The sequence below is a fragment of the Myotis daubentonii genome, chromosome 3, assembly GCF_963259705.1.
Source record: "Myotis daubentonii chromosome 3, mMyoDau2.1, whole genome shotgun sequence".
Lineage (NCBI taxonomy): Eukaryota > Metazoa > Chordata > Mammalia > Chiroptera > Vespertilionidae > Myotis > Myotis daubentonii.
The window spans coordinates 42,038,201-42,051,569 of record NC_081842.1 but is presented as its reverse complement, the minus strand read 5'-3'; the positions used below and the strand labels follow the sequence as shown (position 1 = coordinate 42,051,569).

Here is a 13,369-nt window from a genome sequence, read left to right as displayed (position 1 = left end):
AGAAAAATAGATTCATTTGAGGGTTGTAATTCACAAAGGTTGGGAATCACCAAGTGTTGAGAGCAGGGATGACAATGGGGGACATTTGTGGAGACACTCACAATGGACAGAAGAGATGGACAGGGTGGAATGCAAATAACCTGGCATTGTGAATGAACCTAATCAGCTGGTGAAGCCTTGCAAAATCCCTGCACAGAGTAATTCTACCCAATACCAAGCAGTGCAAGTCAACATAGTTCCCGATTGGGAAGTGCCTGATTGCACCAATGTCCTAGGATCTGGTAAGCACTGAGAAATAGCCAAATTTCCTTTCTCCTTTACAATACCCTTGGTTTAGGCTGTTCACAGTATTGTTTTTTTAAAATGTGAGATGTTGCCCTGGCCGGCTTTGCTCAGTGGATAGAGCATAACAGACTGAAGGGTCCCGGGTTCGATTCCAGCCAAGGGCGCATGCCTGGGTTGCGGGCTCAATCCCCAGCAGGGGGCGTGCAGGAGGCAGCCGATCAATGATTCTCTCTCACCATTGATGTTTCTATCTCTCTCTCCTTCTCCCTTCCTCTCTGAAGTCAATAAAGAAATATATATTTTTTAAAAATGTGAGATGTTTACAATTTCACGAAAAAAGTTCTGTGGCCAATTTAGTTTAGGAAACATCAACAAAAGTCTGAGTAAAGGATTGTCTGATTCAGTGTGCATGGTCAGTCTCCAAGGGGGTAGTGAGACACAGAGCAATTCTGAAACTCGTTTTGTTTTGTTTTTTTCCCCTAATAACAGCCCCCAAATCCTCAAGGGAACATTAATCAACATCAGGAGGAATGATAATATTCAGAGGAATAGTTTAGGAAATACTGGTTTAGGTAACAATATTTCATCAGTTTCCTCCTTGGGTCCCTGGACTCGAGTTCCACCATCTCAAAATCGCCCTCTGTAGAAAGCAGGAGTCCATAGCTCCCACATAATGCTCAAAGGAGAAAGTACAACACCTTCTGGAGACCCCGAAGACCCTATATAAACGACCTGAGGCTGCCTTTCCTGCTAACTTACCAATGTTCCTGTAGTCTCCACACTGCCAACTAGGCAGTGTTCCTTGCCAGGGGCTACATGTCAGGGCCTGCCACCAATCAGGGTCAGAATGCTGACCCCTACACCAAGTTCAGTTTAATTGTCATCATTTCCATGAAATCCCCCTCACCTCTCCAACTATCAGGTAATCTCCTTTGGATTCTATTCCACTGCCTGTTGACATCACTTAAATGACACAAACACTTAAATTCAACTTATATTTATTAGGCAAGGAACTGTGCTTAATAAAAGATAATAGATAAATCAGGAACAAGTAATGGAATGCTTATTCCGTGTGTGCCACCTCCTATGTAAGATGCTTCTCATGGATTATCTCATTTAAGAATTATAACCACCTTTTGGGATAGGCACCATATTCATAAGCATTTTACAGATGAGGAAACAGAGGTTAAAAATTTGTTCAAGGTCACCCAGCTAGAGCTTGAGTCTTGGTTTCTTTGATTCCAGAGCCCAAACTTCTTTACCATGGCATTATACTGCCTTCTTATAATTATGGTATGAGGCAGACCATAAATATCAAAAAAGAGAAGGGAAAACTCACACCCAGCTATTGATGGTATTGGTGGGCGGGCATGAAAGATATGGTGAAAAAGATGGCATCTGAAATATACCATGATGACCGAATGGGATTTCAATAGCTGCAGATGGCGGAGAGCGAGCACTGCAGGCTAAGTGAATACAATGAGTAGTAATTGTATGTGGGCAGAAAAATATGATGTGTATTTAGTATGTTTAGCCTAAGCATAGAGAGAGTAGTTGTTACTCCTGCCCTCAATGCATGATCCATAAATCAGTATTATCCAAAAATAATTGCTGGCTCATGAGGATATAAGTGTTTCTGGACTCTGAGAATAAAAGATTAGAAAATGTTAAAGTACTTGACATAATACTTTTATAACTGTTGGATCTAAAAACAATTTAAAAATTGGGGTTTATTTTATATATCTTGTAAATTTCATTTCCTAGTAATTAATTTTTATTGTATTTTATAAAAGTATTGGTCTGTGATGGACTGGAAATTAAAAACAACAAAACAAGCAAACAACTAACTTGTCGTGCACCACATTTACCTGGGAAGCACTGAACTAGACCAGAAACTAGAGAGATCAAAGAGTTTAACAGCTGTGCTTTGCCTGTAGAGCTGGTGCTCAATCAACTGATGGGAACTCACTGAAGATGACATCTGTAAAGTCAGCAGCTAGATGGACAGAGCACTAATTAGGTAATGATCTTGCTTTGCATTCATCACCTTTCACTTTAAAATCTAAGGGCAGGTATTAATATATGGGCAACCCAACAGAGTAAACATCTTGAAATGTCAAAAATAATATAAAGAAATGACTTCCTTGGATCACCGTTTGAACTAAGAAAAATGGTTCTTTTTGTTTCCTAAAAAGAAAAAAAAACCCAGCTGCTTTGAAAATGCTGAATGCTAGTTAATTGTGTTTTTGTATAGATCTATAAAATAACACCACGCTGTTGTCCAGCAAACTTCCAAGCTCTATCACTTCCCCATGCAGATCTTTGATCTCATATTCAGGAACAGGGAGCCCAGCCAGAGTACATGTTGCCATAGTTGCCAGTATAACTGGTGGTGGAAATGGGGTATAGCATTTAAAGAGGAAATCAGTACTTTTTTTTTTTTTCACTAATTGTAAATACTAAAAAAGAAAAGTATAGTAATGGAAGTGAGATCCTACCTGGTGGCACAAAGAAGTAACTTTTAATTTACGAGAAATTTTGATTAGTTTGTAAGACACACTCCACCACTTTCTTCCTGGGAACCACCACGTCATGTAGAGCTTGAAAGGCTCCCAAGCAAAACAACTATGGAGATTCAACATGACTATGTATGGCTAATACCAATTTTCATGTTTATAGAACTTGCCTTTCGAAATAAATTTTGGCTCACGGCTCTATTTCCGTTATTTTTATATCAGTGATGGTAAACACTTAGAAGTTTCTCCTATTAGAAGCTTCTACAAAATATCTTCCCTAAATCTCCTAAATATTAACAAATTTTCATACATTTCTAAATCTTTTAATCACTTTATTACATATTACCTATCAAAACAAGTAATGTTTTTAAGTTTAGATAATAATTATCAAGCTATTAGCCGTATTTGTTCTTTTGTCCTTAAAATTGTTTTATATACTTGATATTCAAAATGAGTGCCTTGCATAGCCTTAAAGGAGATATTTGGAAAGGAGCCTTAACTATAATTATGAAAGGAGAAAAAGTTTGTGTTTAAGAAAATGTTTTTCCTTTAAAGATAAAATCAAGTCATAAAATATTACTGATTCCAAATTTGGTTAAGAATAATAACATCCCTAAAACAAGTAATAGCTTCATCTCATTATTAAGAATTGCAACAGGCAGCCATTTGATGCAGGCAGTTAGATAACTGTTCTGTCTTACTCAAGGCATATTTCTCCAAAACATGCCTCAAAGCTTACAGTCACTCCTCTAAACTTCCTTCTTTCCTTCTCTCCAAGTAAAATAAACAACTTGGAAAGGTAGAATACCTCCACACTGTCTTTGAGGGATTTCCTGAGAGGAGGAGATTTCTGTATGTGTTGCCTAAATATAACTATGAAAATATGCATATAATAATTATATTTTAAGGTAAGCTTATTTTAATAATTTTGTTTATTCCTAGTTTCAAAAAGATGGACTCCTTTATTTTAATAATGTGGTCACATAAATAACAATATATAACAAGGAATTTGTAGTTTAGGTGAAGAAAAGTACCAGTATCTATGAAAAATGATAAGATCCTCACTTTTGGTGGAGGGGGTAAAGCAGAATAGCACTAAGTAATGCACTAAGTCATGGCAGAGCTGATATTAAGAATTCAGTTTTCTAAGTATCAATCATTTTACAGCATGTCACAGGAAAAGTGTTTGGTAGAAATAATGTCAATACTAATTATTTTCCTTCATTTTAACCTCCAAATGAAAAAGCTGTTCAGTAAGTCAGCACACATTTGAAAAAAATACTAGTTTTATAAAGTGTCAGCCATATTTATCAGGCATGCATCTAGTTCCTGCTACAGGTGGCAGCCTTATTAATACTAATTAGTCTTTTAGCCATTAAGGTTTTTCTCTCACTGCTTTGTAAAATGAGGCAGTATCTCTACCTTTGTCACAATAGAGAAAAGAGACTTGCAGTTACTTGAAACTGTTTAAAATGTATTCTCTTGCCCTAACCGGTTTGGCTCAATGGATAGTGTCGGCCTGCGGACTCAAGGGTCCCGGGTTCGATTCTGGTCAAGGGCATGTACCTTGGCTGCGGGCACATACCCAGTAGGGAGTGTGCAGGAGGCAGCTGATCGATGTTTCTCTCTCATCGACGTTCCTAACTCTCTATCCCTCTCCCTTTCTCTCTGTAAAAAATCAATAAAATATATTTTTAAAAAATAAAAATAAATAAAATGTATTCTCTTTTTGGTAGTGGCAGGTTTCGGGTCTAAGGCGTAAGCACCTGGTTCCAGAATGAGAAAGGTCAGTAGCCATAGCATCCTATTGCTATCCCTGTGGTTGTTAGATACAGCCTGAAAGAGGGCATTCACAGCAGTAATGCAGAGACAAAAAAATGACAAAGCAATAGAGGCTTAAGAGGCTGGTGACAGTAGAAGGAGATGACTAGAAGACCCTAGCCCACTGCAACATTCAGGGCGCAGAATAGCCTTCTGTCTGATTTTGCAAGGCCAACCAAATTTTGAGTGCAGAAAAAAATGCAATTGCAAGACAGAAAAAAATAAGAGGATATTATATAACACTTATTTTTAAAAGTAATTTTTATCTGAAAAACATATGCCAAAGGCAAAATGCATGAGAAGAAAAATATTCAGGTTATATTTCATCAACCAATTAAAATTCTGTGAAAAAGTAGAGAAAAACTGCAGATCAGGGTTATACCCCCAGCAATTTTACTAAAGTCATATTCATAGTTTGAGGATTCTTCTGGCTTCTTGTTTATAGGAAGAGAGACCAAATGTCAAGAGAATGATGAGAAAATTCACTTTGTAAAAGTAACATAGTTTTTTTAAAAAAAGTAACCAGGCCCCTGTTATTTAATAGCAACATTCTAAGAACCCAATTCTCAACCGTACTGTACATTTTAATGGGCATATAAAAGGTGCACCAGACCCATGTCTTTTAAAATAGCCACTCAAACTTGCATTCGAAACAAAATAAAAATTCAGAATTCTTTTAAATTTCTTTTCAATTAATAATAATAACCGAGAGTTGATTAATTATCTTCAACGTTTTCCCATTTAGGGCAATTCACTAAAGGAATCTAATTTTAAAAAGTTGTTTTTCATATTATTATACCTGTTCCATGGTTTGATTTACAATCTACAAGTAGTGGGGTTTTTTAAAGTTTCACCACTTATTAGGATTTACCCCAGATGAGACAACAGCACCTTCTTTCTTGACCAGTAATTACAGCAAGGCCTCATTTAGGAGTCATTGATAGGGTTGTGGGACTTGAAGTGAAATGACATATGATGAAACCAATTTTATCATAGGATGATTGATATAAACAAGAGTTAAGTTCCTACAGCATCTCATTAATGTTACAATGAGAAGCCATTAAATGAAATGATATTATTCAAGGACATGCTGTACAATATACAAAATGGTAAGTAGATCAAGTAAAAATACATTAGTGGTAAGAATTTTTATCCTCCATAATTACCACGACTCAGAATATTTTGCACATCCCAATAAGGTTGTCAGGGTTTATTTCTCAAGAGGGTTTATTAATCAGGCCCTCATAAATTCACACTTTTTTTATTACAAAGATATAACTATTAAAGTTTATGAAAAGAACTGAGAGTTTGGTGAATATCAGTCAACAGAAAACTATTCAGCACCAATCCCAAAATTCATTCATATGATCATTCAATTCAAGAGGTAGACTTAGATAAGCAATTCAGTGTCTAACTACATTAAGATGTGTAAAATGATACACAACTACAACTTCAAGTGGGAAAATGATTTCAGAAATAATAGAAATAGCATCACATATTTTCAAAAGAAGTGACAAGGAATAACTTCTTGAATATAAGACAATAGGTTGTGAAAAATACCTTAATAGGTTAGAATTTGAGATGAAGTATGATTCAACAGTGTAACTCTAAAGGAAGATTAATAAAGTATACAAAATGGACATATAAAAAAGTAACGATCACAAAAAAGGAAACAAGTAAACAAAAACAACAATGTGAGAAACAATGAGGAATTAGTAAAGTAAAACTAAAATTTCAGGCCAGTTCTCCCATAGCATGCCCCAAACATGAGAACTTAGCGGATACGTCCCCAGGAAGATCCAGCGCAGTACTACCTAGTGCACGTAAGAACTGTCCTGCTGGCTGCAAGCCTCAGCTAGCAGGTGCCTACTGTCCTCCCCTCTGTGCTTGCTTTCAGCAAATTCATATGCTGAGCTGACTGAACCCTTATCTTCTTCCATCTGGAAGGACAGAAAAGCAACAAGTCTCATATTACAGACAATACTCTTCACTGTGTACAGGTTCAGAATCAAAACAGTAAGTTGAGGCCCACAATCTGTGAGGCACAAATGAATGTTCACACACCACTACATTCATTTACGATCACAAAAGAGCTAGCAGCAGCTTCTTACGGGGCGTACAACAAAGCACACAAAGTAAAGCCATGATTTTTCAGTGCACAAAGGACAAATTAAAACCAGGTTTCCTTCGATAAAATTAAATTTCTTCTATTAAGCAAATTCCCTGTCACCAAGATTTAGGGTTCTCATTGCAAAGATACGTCCCATTTTGCACCTCTCATGCTCCCTTCTCAGAAGACCTATTTACAAATAGCCAAGCTAATTGGGAACTTTCTACAATTATAAAAGTCTTCACTGAATAAAACACAGAATATTCCTCATTTCTATGTATTTTCTGTCTTAGAACTGACTAATAATTATTCCAATGAAAAATACATATGTAAAAAATAAAATAGAATTTTTTGGTTTCAAGGGTACAATTAAGTTTATGTAAAGATAGCTTTTCACAATAGCTTTGCCTATAATGCAGGGGAGAAGAAAATACTCAAAATGAGTTTTCTTTTATTCAAAAGAAAATTGCTAATAGTTTTGTGTTAATGGTTCTTAGGGTACTGACCTGATTAAATATTTGAAATCTCTTAAAGGTATTTGATATCTGTATAATTTTCCTCTCTGTAAACAATCAAGCCACCATGGATCACACCCAGCAATATAGTTCAATGCAATTCAAAACCAAGATGTATTCAAAAGTCATGGGATGCATCAGGAGATGTATGTGGGCACATGTTCTTCATGCAGCTGTGAGCAAACGCCCACCCAGTGGTCACTCGCTGCTCATTTAAGCAACTGTTATTTCTCCCTGGCCTTTGATTGAGCACAGCATTTCTTCTTTTTTCCTTTGATACTGATAGTACAGAAATAAATCACAGTATGTAAAATGACCACCTGATGGGTGAGAACCCTGGAAGCTCAGAGAGGTGAACTACTTTGGTTAGGACATATAGGAAGCAGTGCTGAGGGCAGCATTAGTATTTGATAGTCCACTATCTACCCTTTCTTAGTCCACCTGATTGGAGAGTGGCTTGCAGCAAAGGCTACCTAATCAACATAGCCTGCTATCACTGTGTTCTTGTACAGATGAATGTCAAACTTACTATTTTGTTATATGATTGGAGCCTGAAATCTCTAGTTTATGATCTTTTTACCTCACCCTTTGTTTGTGGCTTGATTTAAGTCAACTGAATATATAAAATATGATTTCATAAAAATATTATGATTATTCTCAATGAAAAAGTTATCTTTACTTGACAAAAGAGTGTTTTTTTAAATAATGAGCTCTCCTACTGCCTTAGAGTTAATTAGATGTTCAAATATATGATGAATACCCACTGTTTTCAAAAAAGCACATACAGATAAAATGTGATATACATATTTGGCTCAACCAAAGGTGAAGACAAATCTTCAAGATTGTTTTAGTTTTTTTTTTTAACATAAAATTTAGTTGACTACCACTTACACTCATTTGTATATATTCATCTATAATTTTTATAACTCTGTAATTCAAAGTAGAATATTTCAAAAATCTTGAAGCTAATAATAAATTCAAAAGATTTGGCAAAGCTTTAGAACAGCTCAAAATTATAAACTCACAGAGTTCCATAAGAGGTTAAGTGGTGCTTTGTCAAAAATATTTATTTGATCAAGTGAATGTAGAGATTAGAAACCTTGAGAATAAAAAAGACTAAAAATATAGGGTATTCAAAAAAATGTATACATACTTTAACAGCTGATAGCTCAATATTGAAAATGAAATGTATTTTAATAAACACTGCCTTTATAATTATTCAAAGTGTGTGCATACATTTTTTGGGACACCTGATATATATACTATATATGATTAAGAATCCACAAAATACTGATAGAATGAGAAACTGAAGAGTGCCAAAATTAAACAAATATTTTAGTTATATTACTTTTTCTCTTCAAACCAGACTGGAATTAAAGTTAACACTATATGATTTTGGTATCTTAATACCAACAGTTCTAGGATTTAAGCTTTCATTTTCTTCCATCAAAAGACTTCTCTAGATTACTGGGTGGTGTTTTTTTGTTGTTGTTGTTGTTATTGTTTTTGTGGTAACTGACAGAATGGGCCTGTCTGTAGAGATAAAGGTATATATAAGAGATATAAAATATATGTTCAATTTACAGATGCACTAAACAGAAGCAAGGATATGAAATGCTTCAGCAGCCGTTACAATGTACAAAGACAAATATGCACATGAATTTACAACACGATTAAGGCAAGATAAAAAATGAGCAACTCTCACTTTCAAGTAACAGAAACTTAAAACTTTAAATTTTGATGAATTTTGTTAGCTTAAATTTCTCAACATGCAGGAGCATTCTTAAATATGAATATGACAAGCAGAAGCATTAGAATTGTGCTACAAAAAATAGTGTAAAATATATAAGAAGGTACAGATCTCTGTCCTGTTATGCTGAATTTTCTTCTCAATGAAAAAATGAATTTTTTTAGGTTTTAACATACATATTAATAAAGGTCAAATTAGAGACAGAGCTGTGCTAACAAAAAATGGCCCACTCTTAATTCATGCCTCTGCCCATCTTTTAAATAGTGTTTAATTGACCTTTAGCATGCAGAAGTTATCAAGGTTCTACTCCTACTCTACCTAAGTTTGCTCAGCTGATTCCTTGCCCTTGACAATGGCTGCAGTGCGATGAACTCGTCACTTAAAGCAACTGTGTTGGAGTACATCTATAAGTGGACAGAAAAGGGATGGGACATACAAAGAGTCAGTGAGCTGTATTCATCACCTGAGAGACAGACACAGGACAACCTATATAAAGACACATCTGTCCCTATAAGAGCAGGAAATATCATACATCGCATATATACATGACTGAAATTTGTAGGGTTACTTGCTTTCTTCATGCTTAACACCACACTGTTATTCTGGAGTAAAACAAAGTGCAAAATAAATGCTGACAACTTTTCTTTTGATATGATTTTTCTTGATATTTCTGGTAAACAATAAAGTGGCTGACAACTTTCTAATTATTCTTCATCATGTGAACTCAGAGGTCAAAGTATAAGACTGAAATAATAAAGATTACTGCTTACAGCAAAGGAATAATGTTACACATGAGATCTGAATGGCCATATACTGTTGAAGGAAAAAAACAAAACACGAAAGATTCCTGAGTGAAGCAGAGATTTCCTCTTTGGATTAGAAAACATAGAACACTGTCAAGTCATTTGAAAGTAAAAAAGGGAGATTATGGCAGCTTTCACACACAGATAGAATGAGTGATTTATTACACATTCCATTCTTAATCAATTTTAACTTATGGTTAAAGAACCACAATATAAATAAAGCACTTTCAACCTTTTTTTGTCTAAGGATCCTCAAGGTACAAAATATTTCTATGTAATCCTTTAGAAAGAGGCTATCAAAAAGGTAACAAGAACTAATATTATCACCTTTATTATTAAGAAGTCTATGAAAATACATCATAATTTGCAAATGCACTGCCTATTACAGAATTTCTAAAGGTAAATGTAAATAAATCTAATTATTTACTTTTATAAAGAACAAAGTTCTGCCTGGCTGGGTGGCTCAGTGGTTGAGTGTCGACCCATGAACCAAGAGGTCACCGGTGATTCCCGCTCAGGGCACATGCCTGGGTTGCAGGCTCTATTGTGCAAGAGGCAGTAGATCAATGATTCTCTCTCATCAGTGATATTTCTCTCTCTCTCTCTCTCTCTCTCTCTCTCTCTCTCTCAAATCAAGAAAAACATAAAAAAAATAAGAATCGTTTTTAAAGTGATGTCATTAATATATTTTGGTGAAATATAACTTTCTATAGACCAAGGGGAAGACCAATGCGTAATCTTCATTAAAGGTCTATAAAAAGTATAATAAAAAGTATAATAGGCAATTATTAAAAATATTCTTGTTACTGTAAATATTTATCTCTTAAGATTAAAAAAAGGTAGGTAAACTTTTCTGATATATATTTAAGTAATGGACTACAGAGTAGAAAAGTTTTTCCATACGGATATAAATATATGCATATGTAATCAGATTATGACAATTATTTAACCTTATTTGGAGATCAATTATCACAGAGCAACATCCTCATCATTCTTGTAATTATGTTTTTTTAAAAACTGATTTCAGAGAGATAGAAGAAAGGGAGGGGAAGAGAGGGAGGGAGGGAGGGAGGAAAGAAGGTAGGAAGGGAGAGAGAGAGTGAGATATATATTAATTTGTTGTTCCATTTATTTATGTATTGTTGGTTGTTTCTTGTATGTGCCCTGACTGATAGAAGGCTAATTATGTTTTTACTGAGGATTTACTACATATAGGCCCAGGGTTACGTGTTTTATATTCATCATCTCTAAGAATCATGTATGACAGTAGTTATTATTCTGATTTTACAGAGGAGGAAATTGAGGCTTAGAAAAATGACTTGATTAAAGGCACACATAAATGGTTAAACAGCATCTGAATTAAGTTTGCCAGGCTTCGGAGGCCTATGCTGCTTCAGTGGTGTTAAAATGTATATTGGTTAGGATTGAGTTACCAAAGCAAATAAAGGCTAAAGAAATGTTGATATGACCACTGAAATTAAAACCAATGCTGCCCTGGCCGGTATCTCAGCGGTTAGAGCGCCGGCCTAAGCACCAAAGGGTCACGGATTTGATTCCTGGTCAAGGGCATGTACCACTGTTATAGGTTAGATCCCAGGCCATGGTTGGAGCACGTGTGAGAGGCAACCAATTGATGTGTCTCTCCCACATCGATGTTTTTTTCTATTTCTCTCTCTTTCCCCTCCCGCCCACTCTCTCTAAAAATGGAAAAAATATCCTCAGGTGAGCATTCACAAAAAAGCACCACAAAACAAAACAAACAAAAACCCCAATGCACCACTTAGGAAGCCTAACTCAATCCTTACTTAGGGAATACATTCTATTTATAGAATATGTAACTAAATTTCCAAATTTAGATTTAAAAAATCCCAGTGTTTATTGCAGCATAAAAGCTAATTAGAATGTATTCTTGAGCCTATGGGTTCAATGCTATGGTATAGTAATAAGACAAATTAATCAGATAGAATTCTGGCTCATGTACAAGTCAAATATACAAACAAGGCACAGGCAACTAAATAGCTTCTATTTTTTTTTTTTTAAATATATTTTTATTGAGTTTTTACAGAGAGGAAGGGAAAGGGATAGAGAGTTAGAAACATCGATGAGAGAGAAACTTCGATCGGGTGCCTCCTGCACATCCCACACTGGGGATGCGCCCGCAACCAAGGTACATGCCCTTGACTGGAATCAAACCTGGGACCCTTCAGTCTGCAGGCCGATGCTCTATCCACTGAGCCAAACCAGTCAGGGCAGCTTCTATTTCTTAAGCATCTACTATGTCTCAGGAGTCATACAATTAACAGAAATAACTTTAAAAAGATTAGACTTAATATTTACACTGTAAAATGCTTAATACAGAAATGAATAATTTATTTTCTGATATAAGCAAATTATAATGATAGCTATTCATTGTTAACGACCCTTAAATAAAAGATTTTGTATATAAAAATGGTTACCTGTGCCTTTTCAGTATTTGTAGGATGGAAATGTCTGTCAAATACTTTCTTCACAATATCAAGAAACAGACATATAACCACCATGAGAATTATAGCAAACCAAACAGAACCACTTGATAGGAGCTGAAAAAATACAAAGTACATATTCTGGGAGTCTGAAAATGGCCTGCAAAGAAAGGAAGTGGGATTAATAAAAGTAGAAACTGATAAGGGTTTCTTAAATAAAGTCATGTGGTTTTACATGTGCGTTTACAAACCCACTATATTTGCAGGTTTACAATTTAATTTGGAATACAAGTTTGGGATAATGTTCAAAATTTAGAACCAGTAATTAACTAAATCTATACCAACAAAAGGGTAATATGCTAATTAGACCAGATAGACCGGATGTCTTCCCGACAAAGCTACGGTGGTGGGGGCCAAGGCAGAGGTGTTTAGGGGCGATCATGCAGGCAGGGGAGCAGTTAGGGGCAATCAGAAGCAGGGGAGCAATTAGGGGCGATCAGGCCGGCAGAGGAGCAGTTAGGGGCAATCAGGCCAGCAGGGGAGCAGTTAGGGGTGATCAGGCCGGCAGGCAGAGGCGGTTAGCGGCGATCAGACAGGCAGGCAGAGGCAGTTAGGGGCGATCAAACCAGCAGGCACAGGAGCAGTTAGGGGCGATCAGGCAGACAAGGGAGCAGTTAGGGGCAATCAGGCCGGCAGGGGAGCAATTAGGGGCAATCAAGCCAGCAGGGGAACAGTGAGGGGCGATCAGGCTGGCAGGGGAGCAGTTAGAGGTGATCAGGCTAGCAGGGGAGCAGTTAGGGGTGATCAGGCCGGCAGGGGAGCAGTTGGGGTGATCAGGCCGGCAAAGGAGCAGTTAGCGGTGATCAGGCCAGCAGGGGAGAAGTTAGGGGTGATCAGGCCAGCAGGGGAACAATTAGGGGCAATCAGGCCAGCAGGGGAGCAGTTAGGGGTGATCAGGCAGGCAGGCAGTTAGTATGGAAAATAATCCTATATAATAGTATGGAAAATACTATGTCCAACTGCTGGTTTAGGCCTGATCCCACAGGGATCGGATATCCCCGAAGGGGTCCCGGATTGGAGAGGGTGCAGGCCGGGCTGAGGGACCCC

General features: G+C 36.5%; 1 protein-coding gene across 7 annotated transcripts in view; it reads right to left on the bottom strand.

The window, feature by feature from the left end:
• The window catches only part of ATP11B (ATPase phospholipid transporting 11B (putative)), a 110,257-nt gene that overhangs the window by 7,515 nt on the left and 89,373 nt on the right, over nucleotides 1–13,369 (bottom strand). For 4 of the 7 annotated variants that reach the window (XM_059687128.1, XM_059687127.1, XM_059687124.1 and 1 more), the window contains one exon: nucleotides 12,257–12,422. In XM_059687128.1, the coding sequence (XP_059543111.1) occupies nucleotides 12,257–12,422 (166 nt within the window). Of the gene's footprint in view, nucleotides 1–6,436; nucleotides 6,563–9,315; nucleotides 9,402–12,256; nucleotides 12,423–13,369 lie in introns of all 7 variants that reach the window. The other 3 variants (XM_059687126.1, XM_059687125.1, XM_059687129.1) reach the window with 3 other exon arrangements.